Here is a 25,840-nt window from a genome sequence, read left to right as displayed (position 1 = left end):
TTCTTTTCAAGGTCAAACTAGATACATTTTTAAAGCCTTGACGTTGTAAAACAGGGGTAACTGCTTTGGTATGGAACAAGGAATACCAAACCAGCCAAATAAAAAGTACAAGATCTTGCATTACGTCTTCAGGTTTCAGGGTTGGATATCTGCTGTTGTATGAAGAGTCTCGTGAGTTCACTAGACTAAATAATGTGGCAAGTCACCTTGCACGGAAAGTCATGCTGTTCACCCTGCTCTATAGCCGAATACTTGCTGTTCTAGTGGATGCTTTTGATTCAAAGAGACTTAGAGTACAGTAATTGTAGAGACGGACTAGCAGGGAGATTGCCAGGTTCTTTCTGAAATAGGCCAAGCTAGCAGGAAAGAGCAAGAGAGTCGAAGCAATGGTACAGCTGAGTATGTGCATTTGATATCTGTGTACATAATAGCTGTTTGTACTGCTATGCTGAACACACATACACAACAGAGGGTAACAAGTGTTTGTAATGCGTATGATTTATTTTTGTGAAAAAGATTAATACATAATTTACTTTATGTCAACACTAAGGAATTTTGCACGTCTATCATTGAGGACTTAGTCTTGACACCTTTTAAAAATGTCACAGTTTAGCCTGACATACCCCGTGTATTTGAGTGCCATTAAAAGCATTTTGCGATTTGTGCCACCATTTGACTCAATGAAATATGGTCCTCTCTACCATGCACACTCCATATCCACCCACTACCATCTTATAAAGATGACCATTCATACTCTGTTTTACTCTGGCAACAGATTCACCGGTACGCTGGCAGATGGTCTATGGTTGCCAGTGGTAACCACTCTCAGCAGAAGCAACAGTTGCTCCCTTTGAGAGAATAAAGAGTCAAGAGGTATTGGCATATCGCTGCCTTGTCACAAAATGGGCAAGCCTACAAGACAATTACAATTGACAACACGAAAAAGCAATCCTGGCATGATGGAAAAGGGATGTGCCAGCAGCACTGGGGAATACTTTGTTACATCGATCTCAACTTCTGTTGGTAGTATTTTAGTAAAACATGCTTGATATGCAATGGAATGATTCGCTTTCCTGTGTCCAGTCAAATGCAACTTTTTTAATGTAATATTTCCTTATGATCAGCTTGTGCCCAACTGATGGTTAAGTTTAGGAAGTTGAACCATTGAATTTGATTACCTACCACGTTTTTTTGGAAATGTACTAGAATGATATTCTTTGAAGTAAATACCTTTGCACATTAATATGGAAGTCATTAGCTATTGTATGGGCCGCGTTATCCTAATGGGCCACATGGGCTGCAGCCCAGGGCCCCGAGCACTAGGGGGCCCCCGAGTCAATTCTCTTTTGCATTTTATATAGGGTTGCCAACCGTTCCATATAATACAGAATCGTCCCGTACTTAATGCATTAGTTTGTCCCGTATTTGCAGGCATTTGCATGTCATACCAGGAGAGCTGAAAAGACCTGTTACTTTTCCCTATCTTTTGCGCTAAATCAATCTTAGGTGTTGATCTGCCCTCCTGTTTAATTCTAAGTTTCTCCTCGTAAGGAATACTTTCAAATGGCTTCGCCAAAATCGGGTCGACAATGTTAGCACCGTCTGCCATCGTGTGCAGTTTGCTAGCTGCCTAGCCTACTGTATGAATGAATGAATGAACAAACGATCTAAAAATATATATTAAACTCGACGGAGGAAATGTGGGAATTAGGTTAAACTGAAACAAGGAATGTGGTGTATAATTGTGTGAAATGTATGATGAAAATTGGCTAGCAATTTCACCAAGCAAATACCAAGAAATAGGTTGCAGCAGTTTGTCTTTCAGCTACACTTGCAAAATCCGCTATAGGACTGAGCTCGAAAAGCTTCAGCGACTTCTTATAGTACAAAATCACTGTCAATCAAAAGGAGATGCAGTCTTTCGGCAGACCCTCCAATCATCACGCAGAAGCCCGGAGTCCAGGCCCGCTCCTCCATTCACCCCCAGAGACGCTGAGCGTCCGGGGGCGGGACATAATCGCAGCATTCATCCAATGACCGTCTAGTTTCGAAGCACTGAAAAAAACTGTTCAAAGCAGCCCCATTGAAGTCAATGAACGCTAAGCTTCAACAGGGAAATACACTGCGACGCGACGGGAATGTATGAGAAGGAAATCGAGTCACCTGCTATATGGAGCTGATTCTGAACGAACTCGTCTTCGAGATGAACGTGTTCTAACGCATTTTTAGTCAATACAATGCTAACACAATAGTACATATTTGACCATTAATTTTTAAACATTATAGGGGAAGCCGAGCTTCTCTTGCAGTCTTAAAAGGAAGGCTTTAAGACCAAGCTGAATCCTCTGCCACCTATCGCTCCCGCTTCACAGCGAGAGAAACTCGTGTTTTATTCTGCAAATCAGTTTTGTAGAATGCAAAGACGTGATTATTCATCATAAGCACAACATCCAGCTGGAAAACATATCTACCTTTTGGACCGAGGCTATGGAATAACCTTCCTTTATCTGTGAAAGCTTCAAATTTTGTCTACGAGTTTAAAATTAAATTGAAGTCTTATTTTCTTACCTTGGCTTTTTAAACTTTATGTTTGTAAGCTATGTTAAATTATCTTTTGAGTTTACTGATGTTTTTCTTTTTACTGGGTTTTATTTGATTTGTACAGCACTATGGTCAACTGCTGTTGTGTTTGTCGGTGCTTAGTAAAAAAGTCTTTCACTATTGTGAGTTAATGTTGTTAAACAGAGAAACAACATTATACATTTTAAAATGTCTATAACTTCTAGTGCATTATAAGAAGAGCAGGAAGAAGCCCTTTTAGTGTTGAGTGATATTAATTTTATTTGCTGGGGTGCTTGCTAATTTGTAAGATTATTACTGGATAATATTGTAATTTTTTTGCCTCCTATGGGATTATGTTGTTTTTATTTCACGAGTAGCCTACTTCGTGCTCGTCTTTATACAGCGTTTGATTGCATTTTTGATTTTGATTGGTGTGTAATGGAAGAGGGGAGGAGGGTTAGTGAGGCCCCAAAGCTGCTTGAGCCCAGGGCCCCGCAAAGGCTTAACGCGGCACTGTGTCAATAATAAGTTAATACCGTCACAACAGGGTTTTTTTTGGAAAGGTAGAAGCTGCAAATATGTGTCATAAGTTTGCCACTTAATTCTATTGAAAATGTTTTAGTTTTATTATAAATGTCTTAGATTATAGAAAATACAACTTATATTTTTTATGAAAATTATTGCAAATGTACACTAACTTTTGCCCCGGCTTGCGGTTAAAAAACTGCACGCGTTTTGTGGAAGAACATTGTTTTGGTTGTGCTTCTGCTCTGCTACTTTGCTTAAGGATGACACATGTATGCTATTTCCCGCAGAATCTGTCCCGACAGCTTTAATACAAAACTTTTGTAGGCTATTTATTGATTTATAAACTTTTGAGTAAAGTACGGACGTGGTTTGGAAGATGGGTTTTTTCCTTTGCGCTCTAACATTTTGTTATTTTTATTAAAAAACAAAAAACAAAGTGTAGCTTTAAATGTTGCAATTTACGTGTGTGTGTAACTGGCTGTGACCATCCAGATGAGATCTTGCAGTATCAGTAAGTGGCCAGAGAGGGGCGTGAGTAGAGGGGTAGTAGGAGAAAGGGGCTGGCCGAGAACTGTCTTCAAACCAATGATCGGCTGAAGCTTATGCGCTTTTACACTGTGGATTCGGATCAGAGCGGAACACACACTGACAGCATCAGCTCCTCTTTTCATGTGTCAGCGTGCACACCGATAGAGAGTGTCAGTTGAGAAACCATCGCATTACAATAACATCTTTTATTTCATTTCCTCGTAGGGGACGCGTTTCATAGCCGCAGACGCACGGCGCATGTTCCTCTAAACCCGAGTCCACCTGTGTGCGAGTGACTGGGAAAGATTTGCTCATTTGCAGGAACGGGGCTGTGCAACTCCTCTTCATCACCGGACCGAGAGGAGAATCCGTCAACGTCATTTAAACGGGAGTAACTGTTTCGATTTGTCTAGATTATGCGCGTCCTGTGCGGATTGTAAGAGAGGAGAGTCGACCGTTTTCTCCTGATCCAAAGGGACAGACCAGGTAGTTCCTGAAGGGAATACACGGGTTCGGAAGAAATTCCCGTCCAATTTTGAGTACTTGAGAGAGACAAGAAGGAACGCACACAATGCCACTTGCTCAACTGGCAGAACCATGGCCCAAAATGGAGCTGGTGCAGTTGGAGACGGAGGTGAGAGGTGGTGAAATCACAGCACTAAAATTAACTGATTGAATGTGTCCTCAGGGTTACTCTATCTATGCCAGAGGTCCACGTGTTTGTCTTAGGGAGTTCATGAGAAAAACGGCAATCATAAAGAAATGTGATATTTCAAAATAATTGTAGATCAACACTTTTGCAGAGTTCTGCAGGTATGGCTGGCTGTCTTTACTCGATGTTCTTTTGGAGCGCGAGCATGACGCGCCGCAAGTAGCACAGGTGAGGTGTTTTGTAACACTGGAGGGTCCACAGAAAGGTGTCCCACGTAACCATGTGTAAAAATGTCTTTAACAATAAAAAGCTGTCACTAACTTTTACTATAACTTATAATAGACATTTTCTTTCACAAAAACAAAAATCCAGAAACTTTCTTCATGTGGATACTTTTTGTCTGGTCTCTAATTTTGTGTTTTCCAGATTATTTATCAGTCATGTTATCATCCAGACACCTGTTATGAACTATTCCATTGAAAACATAAACCACGTGTATTTAAAAAAAAATATTTTACCTTAATATTTTGTTAGATTTGTCAGTAATGGAGGGTTATAAATATTCAACTCTGGTTCTATGATTTTGCACAGAGGAACACAGAATATGTTTAGAAATATCAACAATAATTCTATTCTTCTGACCACCTTACATTATCATGGCCTTGGGAACAAGGCTAGAAATGAATAAATTAACTGCAAAACTGTCAACTCTGTTATTATATAAGTCATAGCTTTACATGCTTTTTTTTTTCTTTTTTTTTTACATTTACAATTTTCCATTTGGTTGTATAATGAAACTTTTTTGATGCTTAAGGATGTTTTTCAAAATCAGAAAGAAAATACATAAAAATCTTCCTTTTAAATTTCAATTTGTGGAATGACTCTGCAGCTTTTATCATCTTTGAATTCTAGTGAAATTATATTGGTTTTCTTATATTGTGCTCAGTGAACCAGCTGTTTTCTAGTGTTTCTTGCTGTGAATTTTGTCTTCTCCGGGGTACATGTGAAATGTCAGAAAATCTAATAAATAATACAGAAGTTTAAGGTCATAAGAAACTCTGGGAAATAGTACTTTCTGAATTATTGTGCTTTCTTGAATTTGTGTAGCCAGACTGTTTGTGGTGTGTGGTATAAAACTGCTGTTTTTTTTTTATTGCTTTAAAATCATAACAATCTCAAAAACAGCCACATGTTTGCAATAATCCACTGGTATCTGTAGTATAAGATAAACTTCTGTCAGGTTTAGCATTCATACAGTGAGATGTTTTTTTCTTCAAAAGGTTTACATATCCTTTTGATTTGCAAAGATATATTCAGACATGCTTGTTTGAGGAATCATATCTTTTGATCAGACGCACAGAACCACAGTGCTAACAGCTCTGAGAGCTAAACTCCTGCTTTATTTCAGTGTTGTACTACAGTAAACGTTCAGCTGTTAGCATTGTACAGCACTGGAATTTGCTCCAGCAAATTCAAGTTTATAACTACAGGGCAAGCTGAGACAATATGGCCTGTGATGTCCATGACTAATGAGGATGGAAGGAAGGCTACAAGTGACATGTTTTATAGTCTTTTTTCCTGTCATTGTAATCTGTTCAATTTTAAAATTAAATTAACTTTCTTTCTTCCGCTCATCCCTTTAATGGGTTCACCAATCAGGCGACAGCCGATTCGCTGCAGAAACATTTGCCGTGCTTCTCAGTCCTTTGAGTGAAATTCTTTCTGGAGATGAGAGAGAGAGAAGAACTGAGCAGAAATGAATCTAGATTTATAAATTTTGCACAATAACTGTGCTGATTAGAATCTTGCTAAAGCATTTCAGCAAGTACCACAAGATTTTAAAGTGCTTCCTGATGTATACTAGGCCAAGTAAGTACTAGGAACAGGATACAACTAGGTACAAACCGCCTGATTGTATAAAAAATTAATTTCCGCTTCTTGCTCACTGGCAGTTTTTACATAGCTGCTGCTTAAAGGGGTCATTAGATGCAAAATTCGCTTTTCAAGTTGTTTAAACATAAATGTGTGTTGGAAGTGTGTGTACACATCCATTCTATAATGATAAAAATCCACCTAGTGTTTTTTTTTAAAACCCCCCTTTCTCAAATCAGGCTGTTCTGAGAGTCCTGTCATAATGATGTAGTTCTGCACTCCCATGATAGTTGATTGACAAGGCCGTCTTACCTTAGACCCGCCCTGAGTGAGCTGTCATCAGTCTGCTATTGTGTCGACTCCAGTGCAGGGGAAGACAAGATGTCTCCAATTAAGCGATTGAGGTGTTTTGTTGTTGGATTTAATAATGAACATAGCAGTCATCATTTACTCCCCACATCTGAGCCGCTGAAGACGCAGAGGATTAACGTTAATTTAGCTTTGAAGTGAATGCGCCAATCCCCAATCTGCATAAATGCGTCTATGTTCGTGCGAATCATTCGTGATCCAGCCTCACCTACAGAAGAAGTGAGTATAAGTGTTTTTTATGAATCTTTGCAAATCACCTTTCCTAATAATGTGCTAGTTAGCCAGTTTCGCGGCTGAAGCATGGAAGAGAGGGGCAGGGCGGGGTGAGCAGAGCTCATTAGCATTTAAAGCAACATGGACTAAAATGGCTTGCTAAAAACAGCTGATTTTGACAGGTTTAAAAAGGTGTTTTTTTACACTACCATTGAGAAATTTTAACCGAAGTATGTTATAGACTTTTAATTAAGACCCTAAAGAATCATATAATCCGATGACCCCTTTAAAGGGCCTCCAAACACGCATTGTGTGGAATTTAACAAGATGCCTGGAAAACTTTCGTTACAGTCTGTGTGCTGCCATATAATGTTCTGGAAGAAAAAAAAAATCCATATCAATATGCTGGGAAATAAGTTTTCTTTAGTGTAATGCACATTTGTTACAGTTAAATTTTAGACACGTATGAGCTATTTCGCAGTTCCTTATATAGCTAATGGTTGGCAACTAGAACACTTATAGCTCTTAAAAAATTACCCAAGCCTTTTGCTACAGATGTGTGAGTTAATTCTTTTTTGGTTTTATTCAGAGCAACTGCTGTTCACCTTTTTGTTGGCTGCCATGCAGTCAGCAGTGATTTGTGTTTGTAATCAACTAGATGTTGGAGACTAGATGTTGGAGAACAAAGGAGAGTATTTGAAGGCTGTATGCTTCCATTTAAGGACAGGCGTTCTGTGAGCTCTAGGAGTCACAAGTTCTGTTCTCACTCCATAACCGGAAATGTATTCATTTGAACCCGGGAGCTTCCCAGATTTGCTGGAAGTGTGTTGACCGTATATCATAGCGTATGAGGCCCGGCCTGTTCCACAGGGAGGGGTTATGTTTCACTCAGAAGAGCCAGTTTGACTGTGTCCTACGAGCCAAGCTGTGAGCTTTGAACTGAGATAGAGCCAAAAAAACAGAATTTAAACATTAGTGTTGGTGGATTCATGTATACTGATCAGATGTTCTCTGCTCTAGATTCTTTCAGTTTCCTTCATGAGTTCTAAAATAATATTTTAAAAGAATATTAATTAAATTGAGTCAGATTTCTCCCACTTGCTTTCTTGCTCTTGCATTTCCTTTGTAAATGCCACACACACAATGCCACATGCTTCCAGCATATGTTCCTCGGGAATATCAGATTTTTAAACTGTTTGTTTCCGGTCTCAGCTGTCAGTGCATGCAGCGGTTTGAAACGTGAGAAGGTATAGCAGTGCATGATGACCGAGAGTATGGATATGATGTGATCCGGAACTCTGAACTAAAAGCCGAATTTCCTCTTATCATCTCTTTTTAAATCCCTCTCACCTGTGAACACCAGCCAGAGTCTCACTCTTTGAAAGTATTAAACATTTATCTTTAATTCATCACAGAGTTTTAATTATTCGATTCGTTCGATTCATCACTCCTGCTGTCTGTTTCCTTTTTTTAACCAGGGCTCACATATTCTGTCAGACCTTCATCTTTGATGTGTCACATTCATAGTCGTTCAGTCTTGTATAACTGCTTACCATGCAGCCTTACACGCTTGTCAGGTTTGACATTGAAATAGACTAATGTTTTGCGTGCATGTCAAATGCCTGAATCATCAGCAAGATGACATTTCTGACTCGTACTGTTTTTTTATTTATTGAAATGTTTGTATTTACTTTAATTCGTTCCTTCATTCATTCATTCTTTAATTTTCTTATATACATATTCAGTGGTGACCAAAATTATTAGAACACTAGTATTTTCACCAGGTAATAAATGGTTTTGTCAGTTATTTCTATCTTTTGCTGTAGTGTGTCAGTAGGAAATATCAGTTTACCAAACATTCATTTGGCCATTAATTGTAACAATCCCGCTTGTTTGCACAAGGAGTCTGACAACAGCCAGTGGACCACACAGAGATCTGATCTCATCATCATCCAGCCTGTCTGAAATGACATGAAGAAACCGAACAAACTGAGACATACTAAATCCAGAAGAACTGTGGCAACGTCTCCAAGATGCTTCAAGAAACCTACCTGCAAAGCTGCAGTGCTGTTAAAAGTTTTAGGCACTTGTGTTAAAATGTTGGAAAATGAGAATGCTGTCAAAAATAATGTCATAAATAGATTTTCTTTATCAATTAACTTCTATTAAATAAAGTAAATCAACATTTTGTGACCATTCTTTGTGTTTAAGCAGCTTTTGCCCTAGATGCACTTGTGCATAGTTTTAGCTTTGCAGGTAGGTCTCTTGAAGCATCTTGGAGACGTTGCCACAGGTCTTCTGGATTCAGTCTCTTGGTTTTTTCTGTTTCTTCATGTCATTCCAGACAGACTGGATGATGATGAGATCAGATCTCGGTGTCAGACTCCTTGTGCAAAAAAAAATCTCACTGGATTATTACAATTAATGGCAAAATGTTTGGAAATGTAAACTGATATTTCCTACTGACACACTACAGCAAAAATAGAAATAACTGACTTAAAACCATGTTCCACTAATATTGGCCACCACTGTATTTCCTTCCTTTATGTATCTATTTCCTTTTAATTTGGCTTTCTTTTACATTGCCCTACAGTGCTACTTTCCTCTCTCTTTTCTGATATCATTGGTGTGTTCCAGTCAACAGCATCACCTGATCTGTAGGTTAAAGGTGAGATTACATAATGTCCTAGTTGCATGCTCCTACTGCTCTAAGGAACAGTATGTCCAATTCAGGGACTTCGGAAGCATCTAGAAACTCAACTCCCACTTTATCAGTCAGTCAGTCGCATTATGAGGACGTGAGTCACATGTAGGGACAGGTCTGACTTTTGATATTAGTTTCTTCAGGGCTTGAAAAAATGAGTTTCTTCTCTTCACCTATAGTCCATATGAGTCTAAGGAAGCTACATAGTTGATGTTTGACTGGACTTATATTACATCGTACAAAAAAATCCAGCATTTTTTGAGCAAATAAAGTATGTACCTTCTTTAAGGTTTTTTTTCTTCGTAAGTGGTTGTTATAAATATTCTATATCCAAGTAAAGCCAAATTTACTAAGAGAGACTAACTTACTAAGAGAGAAAAAAATGACACTAAAACACTAGGTTTTCTTAAATTCTCAATTAGTTTTACTTAAGGAACCAGATTTTCATTGGGCATCATTTGGTGACCCAATTCGGCACAAAAATAGTTTATCATACAAAGGTCGAAAGAAAAATGTATTTAAATCAAACATTGAAATCCATTAATGGCGTCACGAGCCATTAACATGACATAGACTGAATAGGGAAATTGGCATTTCTAAAGGTCTCTTGAAATTTGATGGTTTCATGCTTATGAAAGCCATTCATTCAAACCACAAAACACATTGTGGTAATCACAAAGCAGATTTAGCCTTGTAAGGGAATTTAATTTAATTTAGTTTTTGTTCATGCTTTATGAAGATGAATGTCCATGTTAGCATCTGTCTGATTTGACTAGCTTCTTTTTTACCTCAACAATTCTTTCCCTTTCCTCTTAAAAGATAAGTCTGTTTATTTTGCTATGTGTTTTATTATTTGCACTTGTAGCAACCCTGTCTATTCTCCCTTGTCATGCACTTGTTTCATTAATGGCCAAGTCACTTAAAATACAAGCCTTTTAATTCCATTCACACCTCTTTTTTTCCCTCTCTCTCACACACACACTTCCTCTCACCTCTCTGAGGAACACTTTGGTCCCAATTACTTGCATGCTATTTCTGTAACAGGGTCACATTACGAGAGAGATGTTGTTAATTTTTTGCAGACAACTCTTTTAGCACTTTCATTTGCATTGCATTGCCAGGAAAAGAGTTTCGGGGTCACATGCGACCAGTGGCCATAATCTGTTATGCTATGTTTTTACTTTAATTTGTTCATGTATTTTACGTTCCAGCTTCTTGATCTTTGTGTGTGTGTTTTCTTCATAATAATAGTTTGGGGTTGTCTTTCTAGAAAGCCAGAAGTTGTGCTGAAGTTTCAGTTCTATTCTGTTTGTCCTTTTAACCTCCTGAAAGCACACACATACTTCAGACATGTACACATGCTATTTTTTTTTTTTTAATACCATCAATTTGTTTTATTATGTCTCTGACCTTTCACAAAATGTAGGTAAAAAATCAGTTTCATTCTTTTAGAGACCCTACAAAACCCAATCTATCATGTTGTACATCTTATATGAATATTTCAATAACCTGGATTCATTAAAGTGTTGTAGCGTTAAATGAGTGCAGTGCTAATTAAGCACAGCTCATATTTCCGTATCAGTTCATTACAGATAGCTGATGTTCACAGCTCACTTTGACACAGTCTGTTAATGATTTATGTAACTGCATATCAATTCTTGTATAATTCAGCTTATATATTAAAGCGTGTGTGTGAAGTGTGTAATTTCTGTGCTGCTAGTGTCATTAAACGTGTTGTAAAAATAATGCATTTTTTTTCCATTGTTTGGTAGTCTCGCTCCAAAATTATGGAATTTAAGCTGTTTTTGGTGAGAAAAACTTATAAATGGATTAGATAAGTTGTAGATTTATGTTATAATATTTTATTATTTTATATTATTTACTTAATTATTTAGCTAAAACCATGGTCCTTGGTGATTCATAAAACGCAAGTCCATGGCTACCTTCATTTTGAGAGTCAAAAAAACATATACAGGCAACACAAAATTATACCCGTGACTCCTGATGATATATTGAGGTCTTGTGAAGCAAAGCTATTTAGCCATTTATGCCATTTTTTTGTTTGTTTAAATTTGGGTTGTTTGGGTTTGTGCATCACAGTTGTAGATGGTGTTATTATAAGTGTTTGTGGATGGCCAGAAGTCTCACTTCACAATTTGGAGATGATGTCTGGTCTTTCCAGTTACCAAGGAAACTTCTTTACCAGACCTCTTGTGCTTATTGTTGTCAAAAGTGACATTGACGGTAAACCTGAAGAGACTGATAGAATGTCAATGTGTGTTAAGAAATAAATGAAGAAATTGTTTATGTTGAGTTCTGATAAACTGTCACACAGATAAATGCTTCTCCTAATGGAAAAATTAAGGGGAAATAGCATGAGGAAGTGCTGTCTACATGTTTTTATAGAATTTACATGTATTTTGATTCTGGGTGGTTGTGGTTTGCTCTCATCTGTAGAGTTTTGGCTGCTCATCATCAGATACAATTCCCAGATGCAGACATCAGATACAGTTCTTAAATGCACACATTTTATTTTTAGTTCTCTGTAAGGCTTTTTACACTTAAACTTCTGATTAAAGTCTAAATGTGTGCATTTTTACTAGAAGTTGTTTGCAACAGTCAACCTCTTGCACTTTGTAAAGTCACTTTATATTTACTTTCAGATTTATGTGTTTAGTTTCTGAAAAATCTTCAACCAAAATAACGTTTGTTGTATATTTCAGTCTATTTAATACAATCAAAACAGTTTTATTTGCTAAAATTTGCACAGGTGAACAAGAAACCAATATTCTGCAATATTAAACCCTAATTAAATACTAACCTAGTAGAAGTACAGTATAAACGATGAATAACCTAGTAAAAGTACAGTATAAACAATTAATACATTTAAATGTCTTTTATTAGTGCTGTGCATTGAAACCTGTCTTATAGAATTACATTTGAAGACCCAGTTTGTTGACAGAACAGATGCTCAAGCACATTCACAGAAATAAATTGTGTATGTGAGCGGATAGGGAGCAAAGCCTGTTTAAATGCCCCAGGAGCTGTTGATTATGTCATCTAGGCATTTATGATTTTGACACCACAGCTGTGCGCCTTCAAGTACATGCATGCACACATGCGCACACATGCTGTGGCATTTCTCACGATAGTAAGCCAGAGGATCCAGCTGTAAACACGCCTGAACTGTGTTTATGTACACTATTTTGAAGGCTAAGCGATTGCAATTATTTTGCATACAAGTAAATGGAGTTTAACAAATTAAACTTGAAAAATGAACCTGTTTAAAACAATTCCCACGTGGCACCTCATGAAGTTTTGTGGTTACTGTAAAGTTTTCATACTTACTAGTTTTGATGACTATTATTCTTAATTATGGAAAGTAGTAAGAGTAAATAGTTGTGTCCAAACTAGTGCAGCATATACATATATGCATGAATCTCTTTCTGCTTCTCTTTCAGAACGGGCAGAGCACCACTGAGGATGGGGTCACTTCAGCTATTAAGGTAGGACCCAGCTGACTACACTTGAAAACACACTTCCAGATGTTTGGTACAGTTATAACAGATTTCTTTTTTCAAAAACATCTAGAAAAACTTATATTTTCCAGCAATTCCAGCAAATCTTAAAACATGCTGCTTTCACATGTTACTCTTGTTTATCCATCTTTCTGAATTCATGGGTAATTTGCAGGACAGATTTTTCTTTTTCTGCTGGTTGTGCGCTCCATTCTCACAATTTCTCCTGATCTCTGTCCCATGGGTAACTTTACTTTGGTGACATATTTAAATGATCACAGTTTGCAAAAAGAAGAATGTTTGTAGGTATAAAAATGCATCGGACATTAATTAAGGCCTGATAGAACAAATGGTCAGCTAGGTCAGCTGCCCCCAACTTTCTCACACTGGCCATTGGGCCATTTTTGATGTTGAGCCATGAATTTGAGTCATACTGTTGCTTTAGATTTGATTTATGATCTCATGTTTGAGCCAATATTGCGAGTGCTGTGTCTAAGAGACCTTAGAGTCGCTTCTGTCTCACAGGAGTGTCTGGGGTATATTGGCAGATTTCTGAAACAATCAATGGAACAGGTGCTAAGAAGAGTTCAGTCTAGAGTTCTGGCTCAGAGACTCTGAGGCCTCTTTGTGTGTCAAAAGGGGTTGGATTACTCATAGCCTCTCTGTTCCAGGGTTCGTCTTGACTTTTTGCAGCCTGTCTATCTAACTGTGCAGGGAAAGCCTCTTTCCCTCATGAATCCCTGCATTTGTTGTGTTTTTATGTGTAATATGAGCTTGATGTGATGGACAGAGAGACAGCCTGTCTCCCCCTACAGCATGTGCTTTTCTCTGTCTTTCTGAACAGTGAGCTCACATCAAAACTGCAATGCAGCTCAGTCAAGGTCCTGTAATGCTTTAGACCCCAGAGATTGTGGCCAGATATTTTTGGGCTTTAATTTAGTCTGTCCAAAGACAAAATGACCTCACTTGAGCAATAGTTTAAGTTTAATAGTTAAATTTTTTTGTTATCAGAGAATGATTAAATATTATGCAAATATTATTATGATTATTATGCATAACATTTAATTAGTCAAAACTATAGCCAACCAACTGTTGACTAATTATTGATCATGTAAATAATCAGCATTTATATGTGTGATATGTGTGAATATGACACTGTAGTCCCTAAAGTGGTTGTATTTCCTGATGTTTCTTGACCTTAATTGCATAATAGTAATTTATGTGTGTTGGATTTTCATGACCACAGCACGGTTTGACTGAAAAACATTGAAAAATTTAACATTATAAAATTATATTTTGCAAAAAATGTAAGCCTATTTTAGGACCGTTAAGATTTTGTGCATTGTGACATTTACATGTTATTTTCACATCAATTAAGCACCCCTAAATTCTTATTACAGTGTGTCCAGACATTGCTTTTGAATATTTTATAACTATTATTCTCAGTGGTGATTGCCATTACTGTAATATATTGATTTAATACTTAAAAAAGAACCAATAAAACAAATATGCTATGATGTTTAAACACAGTACTGTCTGCCACACCGGCAGATGGTTGGTGAAGAAAATATAAGGGCATTTCGTATTTGCAATGAAACTGTATTTTGAAATATTTCTTTAAATACAGACAGTTTGTTGTTTCCATAGCAAATTAGTATTTTGAAAAATTTGGTCAGCCAATCGTTAATTAATATGCCTTTTTCTTTAACAATAAAATCTTGCAGTAGGTTGCATAATGATTTTCTTTCGAAATTCCTGATTACTATAAAACTTCATTCATTATCATTTACAGTTTGGGATTGTTTTTTTTTACAATACAGTAATGAAAATTAGACACTTCTGTGTCAGTTGTCAAGAAAATTGTCACAGTTTATTCTTAGAAAGGTCCTAAAAGTAGGTTTAATGATTAAAATAAAATGCCATATTTCTTTTATTTAGGTATGACATTTGATCTGGACTTTTTTTTGTGAGAACAAACGCAGCATATAGCGACACATAGCAGTAGACGCACTGATAACAGGCTGAACCCATGATTCATGAGTCCATTACTGCTGGCCGATTCACCAGCTCACGATCTGTCACTGTTTCCCTTGATACATGCTGATTGGCTGTTGTTGTTGTGAGAACACTTAACATAAATCACACCAGTTTTATTTCATTGTACGTCAGCAAAGGCTCATTGGCGAGGGTCATTTAACTGGTGATGAACTTAGATGTAATCTATGGTCATCATAAATACAGCGAAGTCAATCTGTTTGAAAGGACAAGGCTGGCAAGACAATCCAGCTATTGGATCTGAGGCAAAACGCAAGCAAAAGCAGACATTATGGCAGATTTATTGTGAACACTTCAAAAGCCCTCAGCACTTGTCCCTGTTGTCTAATTTTGAATTGGGACGTGTGGATAAATAGATGGATGTCTGCCTGTCGAGGGTTTTGTCTTGAAGCAGCCTTTTCTTCATTATATTGGAACATCATGTCTAGGTGTAATAAAATGGTTTGTGAGTGGGAAAAAGTGTTTAAGGGGTAGATGGATGAGATCAATTGTGAAAAAAGAACAGGAACAGCTAATGAGGTGAAGCCTGTTGCCCTTTATTTCACTCGCTCAGTGTTTTTTCTCCCCAGTGTGTTGATATTATTTGCCCTTGTTAAAGCTTAAGTGTATATTTTTCAGTGTTAAAATACTTTCCTCTCCCAGTTTAAAATGCCATGTAGATGAACAGTATATCAGACAATGAAAAGTATAAACACGTTTGCTCTGAACATCTCGACCAGCCTGGCACAGCAACAGCGGCTCAACCAATGGAATGTGTTTGGGGGCAGGACTATCTGGAGTGTTTATGGAAACCTGTTTAAAAACATAATTATTCATGGATAGTAGTGTTGCAGCATTAAAGCTACATTCAGTTCTCAGTTGAAAAGTGGTTTAATCATTGTAATGAGTAACAAAAAATATGTTCGGATTGAGTTTTTGAAGATGCCAATCTTGACATAGATCTGAAGCCCTTTTTTACAAGTCTTCAGCTGTAGGACCCAAGCTTCAGGATCGATATTGTGGATGAACGTTGCTAATAATATCTCCGTTCTCCATCCTCCCCAGCGAGAGCAAGCAGGAATAAATAACTGCTTGTCCAGGAATCTCTGTCAGCCTGGGTCTTTAGTTGAGCGGACTCAAGCATGACATGTCAGAGCCACAAGCGACAGTCTGGGGTGATAAGAACAGAGAATTTAATGAGACCTTATTATCTATTTCATGTGAATTTTCAACTTGTCACTTTCATCTTACTTCCTTGCTTTCTTAGATTCTCATCAGCTCTGGCTTCCTCTGTCTTTAACTGTCCCAATTTTGTATTAAAAATTAAAGATGCACTCATTTTTTCTTATTGTATTACATTATACTGTTCCATTATGTACTATTCTATTCCTTATATTAAAAACTTTTTTTTAATGAGGGAAACTTTACTTGAGTGGACCTGTAACTTTGCTCTCTAGAATTTATTTGTGGCATCATTTTCCCTCCGCAATTTTATTTATTTATTTTTTAACCATTTGTCTTTTGTTATTCACAGCAGAGACTTTACAATGTTATCTTGTGTTTATTTATTTTAATTTTAATTATTTAAATTTTTTTATTAGTTGGCCCTAGTTAATTTCTGACCCTGGTTTGCCATTTTAGTGAAACATAAGATATGAAAGCCAAAATGCCTTTCCAGTGTCCTCTGAACCAAATGCACATAGAGCTCGAAACCTTGCATCACTTTCCAGTGTGAGCTTTGGCACAAATTGGCTGTGGTGACTGTCAGATCCCATCTTCACATAAGGTGAGCCTCATCTGCCTCAAGGGTTTTTGTGTAAGTTAGGCAGTTTCATGCTTTTCTTAGGCTTGCTGAACATGCATTGCAATAGTTTTATGAGTTTCCATGGTTAATTTTTAGTTCTGTGAAAGCAATTCTATTATACAAAAGTTGTTTTAAAAGCAATTTGATTCCCATTATAATTTTTCTAACAGAATGAAAAGACTTCACCTAAAGAAAAATATACCTGATTTAAGAATATAGTTTGAAAATAAATAAATAACTGTATGAAAGATCAAGTTTAATTGATTCAGACTGACAGAAAAAAATGTGCATGTAAAATAAGGATGAGTCATTTCAATAAATTAAGGTTTTTGCTTCATAATTTTCTCAAGCACACGCTGTACATATTGGCTCCATTAAATCTAGTCATTCTGATATAAAGTGGAAAACAATGATCCTCTCCCATTAGCTTGATAGTGGGCAATGACTGTGACCATTATATGGTGTACTTTATGCAAGTGTTCATATTTGAGCAGAACATTTGTATATAGGTTTTTACAGTCAGCCAATCTGAAGAATCTTGGACTCATTTCTTGTAATGAGTAAATATTTTCCATGGCTTGTGCTTTCTAGTCAAAACATGCTCCAGCTCCCGTGATCATTTTGTTTAAGGGTGGTTCCTCATGCCTGGACTAAGCTCATCATGCTCTCCCCTGTTTTTTCTCTTTTCCCGGCCAAAAGAATCACTCTGATAGCACGAAATATCTAGCATGCCCTCCAAAACCTGACAACATTGTTTTTTTTGCTTTTTCTGGTAAACATCATCTTATCAGAAGGCTTTTCGTTTTACGAGGCGCAGTGTACCTAATTCTTCTGTTTTCATCTTCACCGCTCCAGTGATGAAAGACAGACTTCTCCTCAGTTATCAATCAGGTTTTGAACATTTCTGCTAGTGACTTTTGCCAATTTAAGGAGTCATTTCCAAAGCTGCTGTAGAGATTAGAACAAAACCAAAGGCTCATGTGAAAATTGAAAGCGAGAAATTGGTCCTGTATGAGACAGTTCATCTCTAGAGAGCAGCAGAAGTACTAAAGTAAGAGTCAGTTCCATCTGATGGATGTATTAAGCTTCTCGTCTGGCCTTTGAGTGTATTTGCTGAAGTTAGTTTTAAAAAGTCCAAGCTGTTCTGTCTTCTGTTCTGTTTCTCAGTTTCTAAGAGCAGGAACGCCCTTCTGGGAGTTTTCAATCATTCGTTTTGTCTAAAGTGCTGTCAGAAATGCTGCTTATTGTCTAGAGACCCCCCCCCCCCCCCATATTCTTTATTTTGGGAGAAAATATGCAGAAAACATCAAATTGAGCTGAGCGTATTGGGCAGTTATTGGAAAACAAGTTTGCCAGTTAGCAAGCTAGCAACCAGACATTTTTAACTTTCCATTTTTATCCCAAAAAATATTAAAGTAAATTTAGTTCAAAAATAAATTACAAACCTGTAATTGTATGTGAATTGCATTTTTTTTTTTTTTTAATAAATGAATAGATGGGCCAATGAAATCAGCATTGTAAATACACATAGTAAAAGTCTTTTAAGGCTCTTGAATCTACTGTATATTAAGTCTTTCTTGAATGCCTTCACATATAGTCCTACTTCTGCTATTTCACTGGATTTTAGAGTCCCTTGACATAGTCATGTGGTTGTGTTTGCTTCCTCCATAATTGATGTTCACATGATGTGTTGTCCTGTTTGTTAGAAAATGTTAAATTGATGAATGTTGCCCCTGTTGTGTGTTTGCTGTGTGCCGCTTTGCTGACTATATTGACCTTGTTGTCATGGTGTTTCATAATCGGCATGGCAACAGCATGAGATATCGATGCATTAAAAAGAGAGAGATAGAGAAGCAAGCGTGTTCGTCGAAACATTGTGGCTCATTGTCAGTTGTCAGAGTTGGAGTAAAAGGTTTTTAATGAACGCATGTTCATAAATACTGACACTAATGAGAGCGAATGGAGTCTTGCCATCAAAATAGAGAGAGAGAGGTGTTTGTGTTAACGTTAGAGAGGTTGATGGATATAGAAGATATAAACATGCTCAATGTGCACAATGATAACAACCATTTACAGTATAATAATTTTCAAACTCCTACAATAGGCCAATGTTTGCCAGCTAAAGACAAAAAATACAATGTACTGTAAATCAAAGAAACCTCCATGAAGTGAAATTGTTTGTCTACCAAAATATATCTGTGGACACAGGCTTGTTTGTGTTTGTTGAAACTATATGTGGTCCCTCTAGATGTCTGGTTTTTGTTTTGTGCCAAACCTTGCCTGATCGGAGTTTAAACACTGTGTGCCTCTATGAAGACTCTTTAATATTTGATAGAAGCGCTTATGTTTATACAGCAGAAGAGACATTGGGCTCTTAATTACACACGACTAACTACGCTCCTTCAACCAATCCTCACACACATACTGTATGCGGGTCTTCAATGTCAGTGTCAATAAATCAGTTTTTTATTTGTCCATATTTATGTGTGTATACACTTCTGTTCAAAAGATTGGGTTTGGAAAGATTTTTCTGTATTTTTGAAAGAACTATTTTGCTCACCAAGACTGCATTTATGTGATAAATTCTGTAAAAAATAAATAAAATCATATTTTTAAATATTCTTATATTTTAATAACATTTTTCTTTTTAATTCATAATTTATTACTGTGATGGGAAAAGTAGAATTTTTATGGTCTTCAGTGTCACATGATCCTTCAGAAATCATTATAATATGCTGTTTTTCAACATTTCTACATGTTGAAAAACAGCTGTGTTGCTTTATATATTTGTGGAAACCTGTTTTTCAGGATTAATGTTAATCTTTTATTAATAAAAAGAACAGCATTTATTTAAAATAGAAAATTTTGTAACATTTATATATTTATCTTCAATTACCTTTAATTAATTTAATGCAACATCGCTGAATAAAATAATTAATTTCTTTTTAAAAACAATTACTGATCCCAAACTTTTGAGCAAACACTATTTAATAAAAGGTAAAGATTTTTTGCAGTCAATAAATACTTTTGTATGGAATAATTTACGTTTTTGAGCTTGGAATCCATGATTTGTTTTCTTTGTACATGGTTTTACCATTTAACATGTAAAAATTTGTATATAATATAAAAAATAATAACATTTTTTGACAGCTGAAATGTGATCTAAATGTGATGTAAGCAACTTGTACATTTCTACTAGACATCTCATTTTGTGTTCAGTAGAAGAAAGTTATGCGGGTTTGAAGCAACAAGAGGCTGAGTAAATGATGACAGAATGTTCATTTTTGGGTGAACTGTCCCCCAGTGAAATTCATGATGTAGGTGGTATTCAACTTAGGACCTTTTAAATAAGACACTGCTGTGTGAAATGGGGGAAAATATTTCAGAGTGAAACTGTGTCTGTGTGTGTGTGTGTGTGTGTTCCCAATGAAAGGGGGTGGGGCTGTGTGTGTGGGGTGAGCAATAATGTCTTTTCCATTGGTGTGAATTTGATTAGTATGCGCTCTTGTGTTAGATAATGGCCTTTTAGGTTCGATCGGCACAGCTGGGGTGCCTTACACACCATAGCATGAGTGAGTATGCATCTGCGTTTGAGAAGTGGGTGTGTGTTTTTAAAGAGAGTATTTGATATCACTTTCAGCATCTGAGTGAAATCTCTTTGAGGTCATCCTCCCTGAAGAGGAACTCTTGTGCTTGCTCATCAATTTTTCAGCAGTCCTGGCCGCTTTGTGGCGCTCCCTGGCACTGATGTTATCTGATGCCCTTAGCCTGTAGTGTGTTTGAACCCTGGTCTGTGCATGAGAGTGTGTTTCTCATGATCCGGGTAATTAAAGCTTCGGTTTGGGTTGTTGCTGCAACGACTCAGAAATCACAGCCAGGCTTAAGTGGACATCATGGGATACCTCTCATTAATATTGAAATATAGTCCAGTATTCTGGAAATTGTCCTTTGAGATTTGTAGTCCGCACCCTGTGATTCTAATTCTAGTGTTAAAGATTTAGAATTATCTGTAGTCATGGTATTTAATGATTGCTTCAGAAAACACTATATTATCCTATTTTATCCTGGTACATGTCTAAACAACATGGCTATGCCACAGTACTTTTTAGTAAGTTTTATGCTGTTTTGATTTGGTGGGCCCCACCCACAACTACTGATGGACTGTCCTGTATTGTATCGTATATACACAAAAAAACGGAAGAGAGCGGTGGGGTGAGCAGTTTCTCATTATCATTTAAAGAGACATGCACCAAAACAGGTCACTGTGAACAGAGCTGTTTTTGACAAGGTAAAAATGTCTCAAGGTTACGTATGTAACCCTAGTCCTCAGTGGGAAAGAGACGCTGCATCGAACGCTTTGGGAACGCCTTCAGCGAGACCATGCTCTGAAACGTGTGTAATCAAACCAGTGAATGTCACGATGGTCACGGACGGGGTGACACGTCAAAGCCTTCTTTGACTCTCGCAACTGCAGTGAGGATCAACTCGATCCGAGCAGGAGACAACTGTCCCTGCATCGTGGTCGAATCCCACACCATGCCCAGATAAGTCGTCCTCTGTAATGGAGAACCACCGTCTGCTCTAATTGAGCTAGAATCAACCAATCGTCGATATAATTTAGTATGTCCCCAGAGTCGCAGTGGAGCCAGAGAAGCATCCACACATTTTGTGAAAGTTCAGGGTGAGAGTGCAAGGCCGAACGGAAGAACCCGATATTGGTAACCTTCGCCCCCGAAAGCAAACCTCAGGAACTTCCTATACTAACTTCCTATACTGAGGAAGGATAGAGACATGGAAATATGCATCTTTTAGATCTATTGTGTCAAACCAGTCCTCGGACCTGATCTGACAAACGACCTGTTTGATCGAGAGCATCTTGAACTTGAGCTGTTCAGCTGATGCACATCTAAAATTGGACGCAACCCCCCCCCCCCCCCCCCCCCCCATCCTTCTTCGGAACAATGAAGTACCGGCTGTAGAACCCGGATTCTCATTCGAGAGGAGGGACCACCTTGATGGCCTCCTTCCTCAGCAGGGTATTTACTTCTTGTTCTAACAACGGAGCCTGCTCGGGACCCACCACAGTGGAAACGATGCCATTGAAACGAGGCTGAGGAGAACCAACCTGAATTCAGTAACCTCTTTCTACAGTCTGCAGGACCCATTTTGAGATATTTGGCAGAAGGGGGGGCATGAGAAAAAAAACGCTGAAATGCCGGCGCTTGTTTACGAGCCTCCTGAAACCTGTCGACAACGGAGTTGACTGCGTTGCCGAACAGGCCAGAAGGGTCAAGCGGGGCGTCGAGGAGGAAGACCCTGTCTTTCTCTTTTATATCTGACAGGGTCAGCCAGAGATGCCTCTCCGCAGCCACTAGGATTGCTTTGGCGGTCTCCTTTGTGGCGCGAAGAGACAAATCAGCGGTTCTTCTGAGTTCTTAAATATCGTCAGATTTTATTTCCTCGCCCTCATCCAGCTCTTTCAGCAGGTCTGCTTGGTAAGCTTGTAACACTGCCATCGTATGTAAGTAAGCACCAGCCTGACCTGCTGCCATGTACCCTTTGCCCACCAGCGCTGATGTAGTACGAAGCGGCTTGGTGGGCAGCGCCGAGGCTTTAAGAGACGATGTCACACCGGGAGACAGATAGCTCGCGAGCGTCTGTTCAACCCAGGGCATCGCTCTATAACCGCGCTCATTTAGTCCCGAGACGTTACTATAATCAATGAGGGAGGGACTAAAGAGGTGGGCCGAATACGGTCTTCCCCACGATCTCGAAACCTCAGAATGGAGATTGGGGAAAAACGGCAAGCCCTGGCGTGGAGGGAGCGGCTTAGACCTCAAAAAATGCTCATCTAACTTTGTCTTTGAGGGTTCAGCCTCAGCGCGAGTTATAACCTCCACAAGCTCCTCATACTGTGCAGACTGAGGTGGTTCATCGGCGCTCTCACCGTCACCCTCCTCAGAGGACGACAATCTGAATGCCGAGGCGCTCTCCGTGGGCGGAAGAAACGCTCTTTCAGAGCATGCTTCCGAGCCCTGGGAGTTGACGCTGGATCCCGCAGCAGAGGAAGGAGAAAGGAACTCGCCCATCTCCATTCCCTCCACGAGATCCACCTGCAAACCCCACGACCGCAATCGCCACGCTCGGCAGACGTGGGACCATAGCCGCGAGGAATGCTAGCGAGTATTCCCTCTTCAAAGAGCGTCCTCCCTCAAGAGCTGACTGAGCTTGCTTCGCCCCCCAAGCAAACAACACAAAAGCCTAAACTGCTGTTTACTTTTATCACACCCCTTATTAGACTTAGACTTAGCCTTTGGGTATTTTGTGTATTTGATGTAACAGAATATGTTGACATGCTTTAATGTTCAAAAAACACATTATTTTTCAAATACTGTACATTATTGTAGGTCCTCTATGCCCCACCTCTCACAAATGCTTCGTTTCCTACAAAGTCCGTCCTTCAAACAAGCGCAGTCTGTTCTGAATGGCCAACTGGTGCATTGTGATTGGCCGAACACCACAAGCTCTTGTTGGAAATGTAACGCCCCTTTCCATAATCGTGAGCTTCAGCTTTCAAAATAAAAGTAAAGACAGTTAATAGTCGCGTGACAGACACAGTGATGATGCTCGTATGTATTTGCACACAAGCCGCGATTAAGATGTGCTGACGTGCTGTGATGTGACCCTCTCTCTCACACACACACACACATGCACGTGCACACACACACACAATGCGCAAAACTCCGCATGTGAACAGTCAATAGCAAATACTTAAACTAATAAGAAAGCTTACTTACAGTCTCTGATTCAGAAGCGCCAGATTGTCATAGCAAGTCAGAATTACCTCCTCTCCTAGGTTCATGAAAGGGTTGTCCATAAAATGCGTTGTGATAACATCTGGGTTGAAGGAAGTTGAAGAAGAAGAAGTTGAAGTTGTGCTGTTCTGTTGTAAGTAATCTTAATGATTCCTAAATGCATCTACTTTCTGAAGGGCAAATACAGTGCTTTTTTTTTCGCCTAGAAACACACAGCTCTCCCTGTCCCTGGCTGCATCAACACTACTGCGGTTACTGAAACCACACCTTCTTTCTTTGCATGAACATTTGGGAAGCATTATGCAAATATTTCCACATCGTGACATACCAATGTGGGGGCGTGTTTGAATGAGCCGTGGCAGAGTCTTAACTTTGATAAAGAATATCTCTTTGGTTTTGAGACTTTAGTCTTTGCACCTTCAGGGATCTTATCTATGCACAATCAGCTTGTAACACTCCAAAGAGAAAGGATAACTTGAAATTGCATCATATGACCCCTTTAAAACTCAATTGGCTCAGGGGAGGCGAGAGAGATGTGGGCTCCTGCTGTAACTTTACCTGCTGGTGTCACTGTCCGACAGTATTACTTTAGATAAATGAGTGATTTATACACTTTTTAATGTTCTATTTTGTAATATTAGCGATGCTTATTTATTTATTCTGGCATTTTGCCTTTATTAAGGTAGGATAATGTAGAGTAGACGGGGAGAGGGGATGTAGAAAAGGTCTTCTAACCGGGATTCGAACTCGGGACGCCCACAATGCAACAACATTATATCTTGGCACACTGCTTATTGGGCCATCAGTGCCAACGCGTTGTTTAATTTTTTTTCTATTTTTTCTTTTCCAGTATTTTGAGCAGGTACTGCCTCCCTTGCCTCCTTGGAGAAAATGCCCCTGCATGGTGATACCTTGGAGTATCATGTAAATATCATGTAGCATAGTGTATTTTCATGGTATTACCATCTGATAGGCTACAGTCATCGTGAAATAATTGTCTTTTCTCAAACTCTCAAGAAGCACTACAGGAACACGTTTCTGTATATAGCAGAACAATAGACCTTGCATATTGGAGTCAAAAAGTGGGCAGAGCATTTTATGTATTTGTGGTTTGGATCTATAACAGTGTATGTATATGTTGTGTAACCATGGTGATGTGTAACCATGGTGACACTGCAGGCAAGCCGTGGTTGAGTAGAGTAAGTTAATGCTCTGTGTGTGTGTTTGTACGTTCACTGTGAGGACAGGTCACACTCGCTCACTCAGCCTGAGTAATCGCTCCCTTGAAAATGATAAATCGCCTGCCTTCCTCACACATTGTGTGTGTGTGTATATGTTTGTGTGTGTGTTCCTGTTGCAATTATGATCCACTTTGAAAGGACCTCCAAGCGGTCTGTGTTCATATCCAGGCTGTTACTCTAGGCAGGGGCGTAGCCATCATTTCAAAAGTGGGGGGGACGGAATGTCTAGAGTTATACCTGTTTTTTTTTTCCAGTTAACCCTTGTCTAATTGACAGGTTTTATTTTTAATCATACCTTTTTGCTTAATATGCTTTATGATTGTATTATTATATATGATTATAAAACAGAAGGAAAGAAAGAGAGAAAAAAGAATTAAATACAACAGCTTGTCACTGGGACAGTACCATTAAAAGGACATCGTTGTACCTTATCTACCCCAAAAAGTTTTATAGTTGTACATTACGGTACATATTGGTACTCTATATGTGCACCTTTTTGAGTATAAGTTACAAAGATGTCCTTATAAGGGTACTATTGTTTACATATTTCAGATTGTATTTTGTGAGTGTTGTATGTAGAGTACATGGCACACAGTAATGGATACTTGCACATTCACATACTACTTTATTCTGTTCTGTTCTATTATACATTAGTCTGATTACTCTGTTAAAAGAAATATCTTATCATAGACAATGCTGTAAATAATCTTTACCTCTGAAGCCTCACTGAAACTTTCTGCCTCATTCACTCTCAGCTGTGAATTTACTTCTGCCTCTGTCTATAGCAAATAAAGTAGTGTTTGAAACATGTACATACAGGGAATAGTGACATACAGAAGAAAATAGCACATTAAGTACACTGCTGGACAATAACCAATAATTTGTATACTAAATTTTTTTAACACTTATGGGGAACACATATTCACTATTAACTATGACTTTTGCCTCAATAAACTCTTCATTTACTGCTTATTAATAGCTTGTAAGGTAGTCGTTGTAG

General features: G+C 38.3%; 1 protein-coding gene across 4 annotated transcripts in view; it reads left to right on the top strand.

The window, feature by feature from the left end:
- Positions 1-3,636: 3,636 nt before the first annotated feature.
- Positions 3,637-25,840, top strand: part of LOC306886616 (ribosomal protein S6 kinase 2 alpha-like) — a 60,798-nt gene continuing 38,594 nt past the window's right edge. The window contains exons 1-2 of one of the 4 annotated variants that reach the window (XM_079443885.1): positions 3,637-4,252; positions 12,890-12,934. In XM_079443885.1, coding sequence (XP_079300011.1) covers positions 4,190-4,252; positions 12,890-12,934 — 108 coding nt within the window. In that variant the 5' untranslated portion in view covers positions 3,637-4,189. The remainder of the gene's footprint in view (positions 4,253-12,889; positions 12,935-25,840) is intronic. The other 3 variants (XM_079443879.1, XM_079443883.1, XM_079443884.1) reach the window with 3 other exon arrangements.

Source organism: Barbus barbus (assembly GCF_936440315.1).
Source record: "Barbus barbus genome assembly, chromosome: 20".
Classification (NCBI taxonomy): Eukaryota; Metazoa; Chordata; class Actinopteri; order Cypriniformes; family Cyprinidae; genus Barbus; species Barbus barbus.
Note: the sequence above shows the minus strand (reverse complement) of the source record. Positions and strands in the feature narration are given on the sequence as shown.